We start from the raw sequence: 15271 nt of genomic DNA, 5'->3' as shown, positions 1-15271 counted from the left end.
TCCTCACTCAAATTATACTGCTAAAAAGATTTTATTTAATGAAAAGAAAGTATTAAATTGGCAGTACAAAACTAAGAAGCACTTTATCTATAGGGGTTATAGATGTTTGAACCATATTATTGTCAGGAATATGTCTTGTTCTGTTCTCCCCGTGTTTTCTCCCCTTCTGTTTCTAGTCATTTTGGATTAGTCCTTGTCTCCCCCTTTTGGTTCATGTTCTGTTGGTTTAGTCTTGCCCATATTTGTATTTCCCCCTCGTCATCCTGTTATCTCGTTTGTAACCACGCCTTGTTTTCTGTGTATTTAAGTCTGTGTCTGATCACTTCCCGCTGTCCGTTGTTAACGTTACATGTTCTCTGTTTATGCTCCTGGTTTTGGTTTGTTTATTCAGTGTTTCATTTAATAAACTTTAATATATTCATTTACTCCGGTTCTCCTCCTCCATCTCCACTCCTCTACCCGCTAGACTGTGACAGATTGACGGACCTAAAACAGAAGATGAGTCGGGCTGAGGCAGCTTTGAGGAGACTGCAGCAAGGTGGTCATGAGTTGGAGCGATATGTGCAGGACTTCATCGAGCTCTTCCATCAGGTAGGCTGGCACGAGGCTACTCTGTGTGCTGTGTTTGTTTTGGGGCTGGATGATGAGACCATTCGCTGCGATCTTCCCTCTAGTAATTTCCCCTTGATCGAGCTGGTCAATCTCATTCTGTTTCTAAATGGGTCTGATTTTGAAGTGGAAGAAATTACAAATACATTTCAGTCTCATCTTCCAGTCCCCTCACAAACACAGCACATCGCGCCGGCCTGCCATAAGCCGGGACCCCCCCACATACCGTGCCAACGGTTCGTACCGCCAGCCCAGTCCCAAATCTCCAGTCATCCTCCAAAGCTCCACTGCTGTCCTCAGCCCGGCCTCCTCCCCGCGCTCTAGTCTGCCGGTCGCCGCCCAGCGCTCAAGCCCGCCGGCTTCCTCTCTGCATTCAAACCCGTCAGCCGCCAATCCAGCGTCAGCTCACAAAATGGCCGCCACGTCAGCTCACAAGATGGCCGCCGCGGCTTCACGCAAGATGGCTGCCAGGCCAGAGTCTGCGAGCAAGATGGCTGCCATGACAGAGTCTGTTCGCAAGATGGCTGCCACACCAGAGACTGTTCACAAGATGGCCACCATGTTACTATCTGCCCTCAAGATGGCTGCCACGCCAGAGTCTGCACGCAAGATGGCCTCCGTTCCTGAGTTCCCGGCCAAGATGGCCTCCGTTCCTGAGTTCCCGGCCAAGATGGCCTCCGTTCCTGAGTTCCCGGCCAAGATGGCCGTCGTTCCTGAGTTCCCGGCCAAGATGGCCCCAAGTCTGAGTTCCCGGCCAAGATGGCCACCAAGCCTGAATCCCTTGCCAAGATGGCCGTTGTTCCTGAGTCCCCGGCCAAGATGGCCGCCAAGCGTGAATCCCTGGCCAAGATGGCCACCGTTCCTGAGTTCCTGGCCAAGATGGCCATTGTTCCTGATTTCCCGGCCAAGATGGCCGCCGTTCCTGAGTTCCCGGCCAAGATGGCCGCCAAGCCTGAATCCCTGGCCAAGATGGCCGTTGTTCCTGAGTCCCTGGCCAAGATGGCCGCCAAGCCTGAATCCCTGGCCAAGATGGCCGCCAAGCCTGAATCTGCACCCAAGATGGCTAATGCCAAGTCAGAATCTCCGTTGGTTCCGTCCAGCCTCCCAGAGCCTCCGCTGGTTCCGCCCAGCCTCCCAGAGCCTCCGCTGGTCTCGCCCAGCCTCCCAGAGCCTCCGCTGGTTCCGCCCAGTCCTCAAGTGACCGCGCCGCCAGAGCGCCCTCCAGTGACCGCGCTGCCAGAGCACCCTCCAGTGACCGCGCCGTCAGAGCGCCCTCCAGTGACCGCTCGCCCAGAGCCTGCTCATTCAGAGTCTCCGCTGGAGACGCCCAGCTCTCCAGAGTCTCCGCTGGGGTCGTCCAGTCCTCCAGAGCCCGCTCCTCAAGAGCGCCGTCCAGAGCCCGCTCCTCAAGAGGGCCGTCCAGAGCCGGAGCTCTCTCCTGCGTGCCCTCCAGAGCCGGCGTCGCATCCAGCATGCCTTTCCGTGCTCTCCTGGGCGGGTTATGCCCTAGGTTCCCCCAAGAAAATTTTGGGGGGAGGGCTACCCCCTTCCTGGACTGTCTGCCCGACCATGGCCTCCTGAGCCCCTTGACCCACCATGGCCCCCTGGACTGTTTACTCGGGCATGGCTCCCTGAACCCCTTGATCCACCATGGCCTCATGGACTGTTTACCTGGCCATGGCTTCTTGAGCCCCCAGATCCGCCATGGCCTCCTGGACTGTTTACTCGGCCATGGCTTCCTGAGCCCCCAGATCTGCCATGGCTACCTGGACTGTTTACCCGGCCATGGCCCCCTGAGCTCCCAGATCCGCCATGGCCTCCTGAACTGTTAACCCGGCCATGGCCTCCGGAGCTCCCTGATCCGCCCTGGAGACCACCCCTGTATCCTGTGTTTCCTGTATCCCTGTCTAGCGCCCACCCTCCCTCCCCTATGGATGTTAGACGGCGCGAGACGCGCCTTTTGGGGGGGGGGGGTGTAATGTCAGGAATATGTATTTTTCTGTTCTCCCAGTGTTTTCTCCACTTCTGTTTCTAGTCATTTTGGTTTAGTCCTTGTCTCCCCCTTTTGGTTCATGTTCTGTTGGTTTAGTCTTGTCCATATTTGTATTTCCCCCTCGTCATCCTGTTATCTCGTTTGTAACCACGCCTTGTTTTCTGTGTATTTAAGTCTGCGTCTGATCACTTCCCGCTGTCCGTTGTTAACGTTACATGTTCTCTGTTTATGCTCCTGGTTTTGGTTTGTTTGTTTGTTTATTCAGTGTTTCATTTAATAAACTTTAATATATTCATTTACTCCGGTTCTCCTCCTCCATCTCCACTCCTCTACCCGCTAGACTGTGACAATTATAACTGTATGCTTAATTATACAGGCTTGCATTTTGCCATAATATCTGAACTGTGTCACAATGGGGGGTCTATTACAAATAAAACACTTGATTTACAGTGATGAACTTGTAACGGGTGAAATGAGGAGGAAGCAAAATGCAAGTAAAGGGAATTTATTAACGGATAAATGAACACAGACAGTATGAATGACGGAGGTCTCCCGGATGGGTAGGTGGTGCAGGGACAAGATGGTCAGCGTGAAGATGATGAGGTGAGATGAATAATCCAGTGACAGTAAATCCAGACAATGAAACGAACCACAAAAACCAGACGACGATCAGATTCCAGAAGACAAGACACTGACGAAACTCACTCACGGACATCAAACAACGATCTAACAGACAGGAGAGATTGCAGTGAGTTTATATAGAGGAGTAGATGGGAAGCAGCTGGTGAAGGTAACGAGATCAGCTGCTGCGCTGATGAGTGATGATGTAATACACACACACACACGCGCAAACACATGACAAGGAGAACACAGTGGATTCATGAACCATGACAGAACTCAAGTAAATTCTTCTCACTACTTGAAAGATTCCAACTGTAATGTACCCCCCAAAAATTGACAGGGCTTTGAAAGAATCTGGAGATAATCAAAGATCTGTTCATTTCAATAGATTCATTCTCAATGGCATCTCAAAGGAATTATTCAGTAAATAATGAAAACCTTTATTCAGCTTTCTGTCAGTCCAGATCCATAATACATTTTTTTTATTCCGTGGAACATAAAAGGAGGTGTTTTGAGGAAAGTGTTCAGACTGTTCTTTGCCTTGCATTACTGTATAGTAACCAGGGGCTACCAAGGTACCATAAAATCATTTCACACATGGGCTGTATTCCAAGTCTTCTGATGCCATATAATAGAAGTGAAAAACAAACCAACATTGAATTAAATCTCATTTCGTTTAACATATATTTAAATATGGTGAATCACAATCAGTTGCTATCTGTGTTGACATCAAACTTGAAAATATGTAACATGCTTTTATATGTAAAAAAGCACTGTCTTTAGAATGTTTAGAATGTTTTGTGGTCCATGATACAAAGTCATATGGGTTTGAAAAGACTTTGGTTGAATTGAAGTGTGAATAAATGATAGCAGGCTTTGTATTTTTGTGTGAACTATCCTTTAAGTGATTCAGAGAATGACTAAGAACATTTAAATGTCTTCTCCCCTCCCTTGAAGGAGTAATTTTATCCCCTCAGGTGTGTCATTTTGTCTAGATTGTACATTTGTTGTAAATTCCCAGAGAAACCAGGGCTAGGTTTAATCTAATGAGCTGTGAAATATTCTGTCTGCCACAGGTGTCCAATCTGTTTGCTCGAGATGAGATCGACGAGATTATCAGTGACCTCATTCCAGTCATGAAGCGAGAGTTTCCACGGCGACCACCCACAAATGAAAACCTACATGAGTATTTTATGAGCAGAGTGAGGCAGAACCTTCACGTGGTTCTGTGCTTCTCTCCAGTCGGAGAGAGGTTCCGTAATCGTGCTTTGAAGTTTCCTGCTCTCATTTCAGGGTGCACCATGGACTGGTTTAGCCGCTGGCCCAAAGATGCTCTGATCGCAGGTCAGTAATTTTAAAAGTCAGACGCGTGGAGGTTCAATATACCCAAAGGGAACCCTAAAATCTGGCGGTGATTCTGATTCCTTAATATATCAAAAATATATCACATGTTTTGAGCAAGTGCATTTACTTGAATTTGTGTGCTGGATCAAACAAAAACTAGAATGGAGTACTCAGAGACATCCAGAGATTTACTGTAAATTCCAACTGAACTGTATCTCCCTTGCAGCAGATGGGAAGGGAAAAAAAACATTTTATTTACAGGGGGAATTAGGAGCTCTAAAAAATTGGTAGTGGTAAAGCATTTACTACAAAATAATACATTTTTTTGTGATTTGAATGCTGCTTGTGGAACAAAAAAAAAAAAAGTATTTCAGAGCCCCAGCAACTATAAGCGGTATAAATACATGTATAAACTGGCCAAATCCCAGACCAAATTACCTGTAAAAATCAAGATCTTTTAACCCTAATTGTCTATTCAGAAAATAGCCACCATGATTTATTGTCAGAGTAAATGTGTGTGCCTGTACAGTTTAAGGCAGAAAACAAGTTTAATTTAGGAATGGCACAAAATGTTCCACAAACAATTTAAATGAATTGCGTTTTAGAGAACATCTTTTCTGCTCTGTTGGAACTGGAAGGTTAATGTAGCTGAGAATGAAGCAATAATTTAAACATATTGAAAGACAATCAAGAAAAGCATCACAGCAATCAGTCATAGCAAAATGAATGTGATTGTAGCTATTGCTAGATAAACAGTTTATGTGCATATTATGGAAAGAAAAAAATATATATTTTTGTTTATTTGTTTTTCCTCAGTGTCAGAACACTTCCTGTCGACCTATGACATAGACTGCACTCCTGAGGTAAAGGGGGAAGTGGTTCAGTGCATGGGCTCTTTTCAGGATGGGGTGGCAGAAAAGTGTGCAGATTATTTTCAGAGGTACCGACGTTCCACACACGTCACACCCAAATCCTACCTGTCCTTCATTCATGACTACAAGACTATCTACAAAGAAAAGCACTCAGAGGTTCAGACGCTCGCAGACAGGTCAGTATAATCAGAAAAAGAATTATGAGAGATTTATATATATATATATATATATATATATATATATATATATATATATATATATATATATATATATATATATACTAACTTGAATAAGATATTTCACATAAAAGACATGTGGACGTGTAGTCCACAAGAGAAAATAGTAGTTAAATTTATAAAGATGACCCTGTTCAAAAGTTTACATACACTTTTTTTAAAACTGTGTTCTTACCTGAGTGTTCCACAGCTGTGTGTTTTTTGTTTGTTTAGTTCATGAGTCCCTTGTTTGTCCTGAACAGTTAAACTGCCTGCTGTTCTTCAAAGAAGTCCTTCAGATTCCACAAATTCTTTGGTTTTTCAGCATGTTTGTGTATTTGAACCCTTTCCAACAACGACTGTATGATTTTGAGATCTCTTTTCACACTGAGGACAACTGAGGGACTCATATGTAATTATTACAGAAGGTTCAAACACCCACTAAGAGCCAGGGGTGTAAACTTTTGAACAGATTCTTATTTTGCCTAAATATCATAATTTTTCATTTAGTACTACCCTTTAAAAGCTATAGAAGATACTTACATGTTCCTCAGAAGTCAAAATAAGTTAAATTTACCCTGGTCTTTAAATCCCAAAAGTTTTCACCCCCCAGCTTTTAATGCATCTTCTGAAGCACCAGTGAGTGTTTGAACCTTCTGTAATAGTTGCATATGAGTCCCTCAGTTGTTCTAAGTGTGAAAAGATGGATCTCAAAATCATACAGTCATTGTTGGAAAGGGTTCAAATACACAAAAATGTTGAAAAATCAAAGAATTTGTGGGACCTGAAGAACAGCAGGCAGTGTAATTGTTCAGGACAAACAAGGAACTTATGAACAACTATTACTAAACAAACAACAGAAAAACAAAACACAGCTGTGGATCATTCAGGTAACAACACAATATTAAGAATCAAGTGTATGTAAACTGTCCTGAGGGGTGGATTCACTAAAGTGTTGTGCCACGTTTGTGCTTTGTATTTGTGCAAGAAACAAAAATAATTAAAACCAGTTGCTAAACCTGGTGTTAAAATAATGCTGTACCTTGTATATTTGAATAAAGTCATTGTCAATCCCTTTATTCCAAACATGCCACCTTTTTATGTAAATTTAACTACAGATTCCTCTTTATGCAAAAAACAGGCATTTTTGGCCTGGCATAATTACTGTATTATTACTGACCAGTGAAATGAGATGGTAGATTGGATGCTGTGGTGTGATACAGTAAAATCCCCACAAAGTATGCCAGATTGCGTCAATCTTTTGCATCCTGCACAACCTACTGCGATATCTAAAACTGTGCTGTGCAAGAACCTTAGTGGGTGCATTTGTATTGTTACCCAATTTGCATAATTCATTTAGTCTATGCAAATAAACAGCATTTTCAGCAGGCACAGTTCATTCTTAGTGGATTCCCCCCTGACTCTCTGTTATTAATTAATTATATAGTCTGGAACCATGTTATCGTAGACTTTCATTTTCAAGTATATTGTTTCATTAGGATGAACACCGGCCTCCAGAAACTTAAGGAGGCTTCTGAGTCTGTTGCTGCCCTCAGCAAAGAACTGGAGGTGAAGGAGAAAGAACTTCAAATAGCCAATGAGAAGGCTGATATGGTAAATGTATTTGTTAATGATTGTGCACCTCCCAATTTTACCTTTCATTCTGATTATTACAAAATGTTATTTATTATTTTTAACCATAGTTGTCTGGTAAAGGTCAACAAAACTCTCAAAGTCCTGGTCAATTTTAACAGAGGCCCCTCAGGAGTGAGTCATCATCCCAAAAATGAAATTGCCAGGCAATATTGAAGTTCTTGGTTTGTTGTACAGGGACAGGAGTACAAAAGGCTTATTATCAACATGTTTGTGTCCTGGGGGAAAAGGATATTTGTCCTTGCAAGAAATAACAGACTACAGGCCTGTAGTTATTTATGACCAACATATTGTGCTGGTTGGCTTGTTCAGATTGACAGCATGCTCACCTTGAACACAAGTAGGTAGCCTCCATTTAAGATCACACTGGATCAGTGATGTGTAGCTCTACTTCTGGAGGGCCACTGTTCTACAGAGTTTAGCTCTATACCTAATCAAACACACTTGATCCAACCAAAGTCTTTAGGATTGCTTGAAGATTCCAAGCAGGTGTGTTTGATTAGGGATGGAAATTAAACTCTAAAATTGACCATACTTGCACTAGATGATGTATTTTTTTCACAGAATTTTTAAACTGTTCATACTGACTTTGTGACACCAGATCACTGTACTGTTGGTTGTTTTTAGGTGTTCCTACTGTTGGATGTCAGGGTTCTAGAGAAAGGAGTATTTAAGTTGAAGGGTAAAATAATATTTACTTAACATGGAGAAACAAGGGCTAGACAAGATCAAGTCCCCACAGCCAATAAAGGGAGAGCAGTCTGCACAGGAGGATAGGGATGACGGTTGATGAGGCAGAGGAGCAGCTGGCAGTGGTGGCAGGTGAGGCAGGTAGAAGAGAGAGGGAAATGGCAGCAGGGGAATTAAATGTTGGGATGACGAGGGTAGCTCAGCAGCCAGGAAGCTAGGGAAACTGGAGAGACAAAATAAATAAATAAACAAGAATGAAATTGATGGCAAACCACCCTGTACACTGTAAAATCTAATTAGTTGGGCTTACTTAAAAAAGCATGCCTTAAAAAAACTAAGTAAAGTGAAATAGAAATAATATGTTGTACTGACAAATGCTTAGTTAGTATAGTTTACTTACATGAGAGTTCTAGCAACTAAAAAAGAACTGTAGGGGCTACTTGATCCTTTACTTAAGGTTTACTCTTGACTTGTATAGCTACTCACTGACTCCCAGAGTGCATTGCAGCATGCATAAATTATGCAATTGGTTTGTTTTACTGTTGTTATTTTTATTTGCTAAATTTATTTACTGTCTTGTGTCAATAGTAGCACAACAAAAAGAGCAAATAAAATAATAAACTGGTTATTGTCACAATTAATAAAAATAAATAAAACTGAATTGTTACCATTGTTGTGATTAGCGTGCTAAATGTTGAAGTCTGTCTGTGACTTGAGCACATACCCTCAAAAAAATGATTCTACCACACTGTAGAGTTAATTTAAAAAAATCTTTTTCAATTAAAACACTTGGGTTAGGTTTCCCATTTAAACAATTGCATTGTGTTAAACTGATTTGAAACAGTTTCGTTTTGGTTCAACTCAATATTTTCATTTTGAAAGAACGTATTTCAATTAAGTAGAGTTGAGAGTAGATAAATTATTTTACTTGTGTAACTAGGAAGTGGATTCCCCCTTCCCATCATGCTTTGCACACGGCTGGATAAGGAGAGTAAATGTTGAAATAAAATGTTATTTTATGCATTTTTTTAATAAAATGATAAAATTGGGAGACTTGTTAATGTTTAATGTTCTTTTATGTTTGTATTTAAAACAGTTTCTGGTATGGTAGTGTTTTTGGGGGTTACCATTGTGGTGAATGCATAGAGCATGTGCTTGGGTTGAGGACCTGATAACATAAGTTAAAGTTGTTTTAATAATAAAATAAACAACTACTTTGGGCATGCCATGGATGTAACAAAGCCATCTTATGGCTAATGCCTAATAAGTTGGTTAATGCCTAAAGTTAAGTAAATCCAATGTATCATTTTTTGAGTGTAAAAGAATTTCTGCCTAGTTATTTGTTTTCCAGTTAAATGTTTTAGATTGAGTTCAACAAGCATAAAATAATTACTTCATAAACGTATCAATTTCATTGAAACTATATTTGATCAAATTGAGTTGGCCCAACTCAATTACATTTTATTGCATGAATTTGTTTTTTATGAGTTGGGGTCACACATATTTATTGGATGGAAATCCTGCCCTCAATTAAATTGAGTTCATCCAATGACTTATTTTTTTGAGTGTAACCACATATAGTTAATGATAATCTCAACCCAATTAGGTGTATCCAGGTGTTTATGAAGAACAATGAAATTTTTAAAGATCATCAGTAAATATTAAAAATATACAAGCTAATGATTTATTTAAATAGGTTGCCTTCTAAAAGCAACCTGCATATTACTTTTTGTCCCTTAAAATCAATAATTATGATTCCATGTTGCATTGTTGCATCAATAGGAACAAAATTACAATAACATAAATAAAGTTCCAACTGCCCAACTAAAGGGACCATTAATCACTATGATGGTAGGTACAAAAAACATTTTATGAAAATTAACATCAATTTATGAAGTCAGGTTAATGTGATGTTCTTTCAAATATTTCAGTTGTATTGAAACAACATTCAAGATGACTTTGGGAAATAAGTGAATGTAAGTTGTGAAAAATAACTGCAGATTAACTATTGACCCACTTCAAAAACTTTTATTGTCTTCTTCTTTTTTTATTTAGGAATCATTATTGAGGATCATTTGCCCTCTTGTCCTCAGAATGCTAGACAATGGCTTATTGCCCTCGTGTCCTGGCAGGAATACCAGGCCGAGTTCTTGAGTCCCTCTTGTTCTGGCGGAACCCCAGACAAAGGACTACCTTCTCCCCGTGAGCCTGAGGGCCGAGGAGCACTCTTGGAGGTTGAGTGCACTGTCCTCGTGTGCCTAAGGGCCGAGGACCACATACACCCTCTTGTCCGTGGAACACTAGACAATGGTTATTTTGGTCCCTCTTGTTCTGGCTACTCCCAGACAAAGGACTAAGACTCCTCGTACGCCTGAGGGCCGAGGAGTACCTCTTGCTCTGGCTGGCAATCAGACAGGGGTCTACTACCTTCCTCGTGTGCCAGAGGGCCGAGGATCATACTGCCCTCTTGTCCGTGGAATACTAGACAATGGCTCTTCCCGTGCTCTGGCAAGGACCACCAGACACAACTTTCTTCCGCCCTGTTTCTAGCAGACACTCCGCAGGGCGTGGAAATTATGGGGGCGTTGACATCTCGTTCCCCATAGCGTTTCTGACGCGGCTCGAGTTCCCGGAAGGGAACGTCTCGGGTTACGTATGTAACCTTAGTTCCCTGAGGGAACAAGACGCCGCGTCACGGACCATAATTCCCGCACCCTGCGGCGCTCGCTTCATTCCTAAAGAGTTGCCGCCGGCTTCAAACGCACGTGCTTTATACTTCCTGGTCGCTGACGTCCCCGCGCCTGTGACGTCACTCCCGTCGTACGATTGGTTGTTAGACAATGACTCAGAATGCTGCCCGCCAATGGCGTTCCCCATAGCGTTTCTGACGCGGCGTCTCGTTCCCTCAGGGAACTAAGGTTACATATGTAACCCGAGACGTTCTCCATAATAATTTTCAATTTTCAGTAATTCTCCTGATATAAGATTCAGTTATCCCCAAATAAAGACTAAACTGGTAATGTGCAATGGTCAACACTATAAACAATGTTTAATAAGGGTCCAAACGGCTGTGCAATATTTTTTCACAGATTGTTCACAGTGATTTCTCTGTGGATGGGGAGATATTTGCATTTTGAGATGTACCTTTTGCATTGATTGATGATTAATGAATCTTATTGTCAACAATTCATCAGTGCATAGGCTTCATTTTTTAAATGAACATTGATTTTGTGATGTTTAATTAAAAGTCGAAAACATCAGACCTCTTCTTGGTATGCAGGACATAAACCATGGCTTTGATCCACCTCCACTTTTGAGTATGACACCCACAGCTCCAATAAACAACCAATACATAGAACCAAGTCTCCACCCTACAGTTTTTCTTTTACATCACAATACAGAAGAAAGGATTTCTTGCTACTTCTGTTTAATCATGACTCGACATTATCATGGTGTTTTTTGTATGATATTTTTGTCATTCTGCTACATTCTATTCTGTTCTAAATGAAAGTATCAATAGCTTGAAAGTATCAATTTGGTAAAAGAACTGCCTCCCAGTTACAGGCTAACTAAAGATCAATACTGTGCTCTGAAACATTAGGATGACAAATTAACAGCCACAGGCTCAGAATTATAGCACAACTAGCTAGGGGTATTACAGCATTGATAGCAGTGTTTTCTTTTCTTTATCTCATTTTTGTTTCAGGTGTTGAAGGAGGTGACTGTGAAAGCTCAGGCTGCTGAAAATGTCAAAGTCGAAGTTCAGAAGGTCAAAGATAAAGCACAGGCCATAGTGGACAGCATCTCTGCAGACAAGGCCATCGCTGAAGAGAAGTTGGAGGCAGCAAGGCCTGCTCTGGAAGAGGCTGAGGCAGCACTGCAGGTCAGGAACAATATGGAGCGATTACATGGCAACATTGGAGAGGAGAGAATGAGAGGAGTGTGATGTTCGTGGGGCATAATGGTGCCTGCAGCTTCAGTGTAATTACATGCTGCCTGTGAGGGTGTAAAAATAGACCATGTGATGACAGGGTTGCTGTAGGGGGTCTCGTACAGAGCAGGGGTCTGACAGCAGCCGCCTCTAACCAACCCCACACACCCACTCAATCATATAACCACCCAAACACATACTCCACCTCTTCCCTCCAACACCTGCCCACTGTGACCCTCCATGAATCTGTCCATAATATATCCCATCATTCCTGGGACTCTTTCTTTTTTCTCTGTTTTCGTTTTTCTGTTACATTTCAATATGTTTATTCAGATCACTTCCTGTTTAGTTGCAGTGCTATTTCACTAACATTAATAACTAAAATTTTGCTACATATTTTTAGCTCATTACTATAGTTTATAGCTTACATCTGATATGTTAAAATATACTTAATTGGCATAATATTCTAATAAGTTATTTTTTACATTTTGAAACATTTATCGAGGCACCAACATATGAGAAATGCTACCCTATGTTGTTTTCAGTGAGTTTCCTAAAGCTTTTAAAGCCCTGAGTATATTAATGTCATTTCAAACAAAATCGAGCCAAGACAAAGTTTGTGTCACTCTTAAGTATTCTCTAAGTAAAAGAGCGAGATGCTGCATCATGGTGTTGACACTATGGGAACACCTTCAATGTAGCTGGTGTCTGAAGCGCATGTGGATACATACCAATCAATTGGCTATGCAGTCATACGATGTCACTGGCATACTATTAAAAGGAATCCACAAAAAAGTCATCTGCTATGAATTGTCTGATGGAGAACGCGCAGGCATGACTGAAGTATGGCAACACGATGCAGCATCTTGTTCCCTTGTCAGGGAACTGGGTTATATACAAACCCTAAGATGTTCCCTTTCGAGGTGACTTAATACTGGGTCATGGTGTTGACACTACGAGAATGTAGATACCCACTATGCTATATTGAATAAATGCCGCAGCTAAAAGCTCCTTAATACTTGCTGAGTAGGGGCGAACCTGCATCCAGACTGATCATAAGACCAAATCTGTAGGTAATCTTCCAAGGAAGAATCCCTGCTAGAGCACCTGAAAGTAGAGCTAACTAAGAAGTCCACAGCTTTAGCTGCATTCTTCAACAACTTTAAATCTGTCAGTAAGTAAGAGAAGGCTACTGCAAGCTGCATTAGCTGTCCAAGGCTTCGGCAATTTTTTTTCCTTTTATTTTTGTGAAGCTCTTTAAAAGCAATCCTACTCTACCAAGGGAGCCCTGCTCTCAAGTGCCCACTTTGACCCTTAGTCCTCCTCAGAGGAGAATAGCAAAAGTATTTTAAGAAGATCCAGCCTGGAAGGGCAGCCGACAAAAGAGTGGAGTGCCTGTAGCACCTCAAACAATCTCACGCTCTGCAATTACCCTTTCCTTGTGGACCACCAGGAAAGTGTGCCGACGTACCTCATCTACATCATCACGTCTGAGCTGAAGAAGCTGGAGGGGCCAACAGAGAATGTGGGATTCTAATGGACACTTTCAAAGTCACTTTCTTCTCTGGCCCCTGCCATTCCCCAAGCATTACCTTAACACAAGGGACTGAAAGACTTTTACCGACGATCCAACAAGGGAGCACGCTACATGTATAAACCGGTCCCTTAAAGAAGTGAGAGTGGGTTGCAAATTCTACCTCTGTGCTATGTAGCCCTTATTCGTTGATGGTGGCTCAAACTTAACTCTAACAAGGTTCTAACAAGGAATGTGCTGACACCATGCAAATACTTCCAAACTAATGTGCTAGAGGGGGCAACAGAATAGAAGAGGTGTACTCTGTGGCTCGGCCCTTTTTGACCTGGAAATCTTCTCTGGTTAATTTCTTCTATTCAGTCCTTTGATGCCAGAGATGAGAGCTTGAGCACACTGAAGATGTTCTTTACAGTATTGAATTTGTAATTATAATTGAAAGAAACATATTTACATACTCACTAAACACAAAATTAACAAAAGCCCCTTGAAGTCATATCAAGCTGCTTGATATGCTTACAGCAAAATTCTTCATTTTCATTCTTCGTTTAGGGGTGAAAAGAAGTTTGAAATACCTCATCATCAGTATACTATTAGTAAACATAGTGCTTAGATGGATATGCTTTACATTTTCCTCTCAATAACAAAATGAACACAAAAAACTGACATAAGTGAGAAAACAGCAGTTAAGAAAGCAACAGATTATAGATATGATGTAAATATGTTTGCACAAGCTCTGCGATTCGACACAACACTCCTGTTAAATCAAGTCACATTTATTTATGTAGCCCTGTATGCAATAAGCAGTTTTAAAGTATTAAACATGAACAAACTAGAGAAGATTTTCTATTATGCAATTGCCATGAACAAATGATAGTTTGTAGCTAAGCGTTAACCAGCTCGGGCACATTTCTGAGTCACACTAGTATGTTTTTTGATTTCACTAGATGTATATCAGGGCATTAAGGGTAAACCTCCCTATTTTAGCACCAGCCATTCACACCTCAGTTTTGAAAAAGGCTCAATTACTGTATGTATGACACTGAAGGCTCAAGTAATGACTAACTGTATATTGTTTTTCCTCTACTCCTTTCACTTCTGTTCTTTCACATCTGCCATCTATGTTTTCCCATTCTTATTTCTCCCTTTCAGTGTTTTAATACACCTCTCTTTACCACTTCCCTTTTATCTACTCCCACTGACACTTTCCTTTGCCCTCTATATTACCATACATACCCAATCCTCGGCTATTAACACCATAGCATAAACTAGAACACTATCATCGGCTCACAGGTTTCACAGGAGATAAGATAAATCCATCACGTATTGCTTATTAAGCTTATGCATGCTAACCAACCATGAGCCATAACAGCTGCCACTCAGATGAATAAGTTATTCACAGAGCTGCCTCATAGTTAATATGTCAGAATGTTAACAATATGTCTAATTCAGTTCTGTTTCTGTATTTCTCTCTCTGTTTATCTGTAAACAGACTATAAAGCCATCAGATATTGCCACAGTGCGAACACTGGGTAGACCGCCCCACCTCATCATGCGTATTATGGACTGTGTGTTGTTGCTCTTCCAGAGGAGAGTGAATATGGTGAAAATTGATCCTGAGAAAAACTGCACCATGCCCTCCTGGCAAGAGTCACTCAAACTAATGACTGCTGGCAACTTCCTGGGCAGTCTACAGGTACGAGCCTCAATGCCAAATATCTGGATAATTCTTTGTATTTTTCCCTTAAGTTATATAACTTATCATATACCAAAAACTGTGATATTTTAGTTTTCATAATTATTTCTCATTTA

The 15271-nt window shown here is 41.5% G+C and overlaps 1 protein-coding gene across 1 annotated transcript in view; it reads left to right on the top strand.

Annotated features, from left to right (window-relative positions):
- Window positions 1-498: 498 nt before the first annotated feature.
- Window positions 499-15271, top strand: part of LOC141343238 (dynein axonemal heavy chain 5-like) — a 62355-nt gene continuing 47582 nt past the window's right edge. The window contains exons 1-6 of the mRNA XM_073847837.1: window positions 499-591; window positions 4300-4567; window positions 5384-5615; window positions 7154-7268; window positions 11704-11880; window positions 14952-15155. Of these exons, the coding sequence (XP_073703938.1) occupies window positions 499-591; window positions 4300-4567; window positions 5384-5615; window positions 7154-7268; window positions 11704-11880; window positions 14952-15155 (1089 nt within the window). The remainder of the gene's footprint in view (window positions 592-4299; window positions 4568-5383; window positions 5616-7153; window positions 7269-11703; window positions 11881-14951; window positions 15156-15271) is intronic.

This window comes from Garra rufa, chromosome 9 (genome assembly GCF_049309525.1).
Source record: "Garra rufa chromosome 9, GarRuf1.0, whole genome shotgun sequence".
Taxonomy (NCBI): domain Eukaryota; kingdom Metazoa; phylum Chordata; class Actinopteri; order Cypriniformes; family Cyprinidae; genus Garra; species Garra rufa.
The sequence above is the reverse complement of the archived record's forward strand: the minus strand, read 5'-3'. Positions and strand labels throughout refer to the sequence as shown.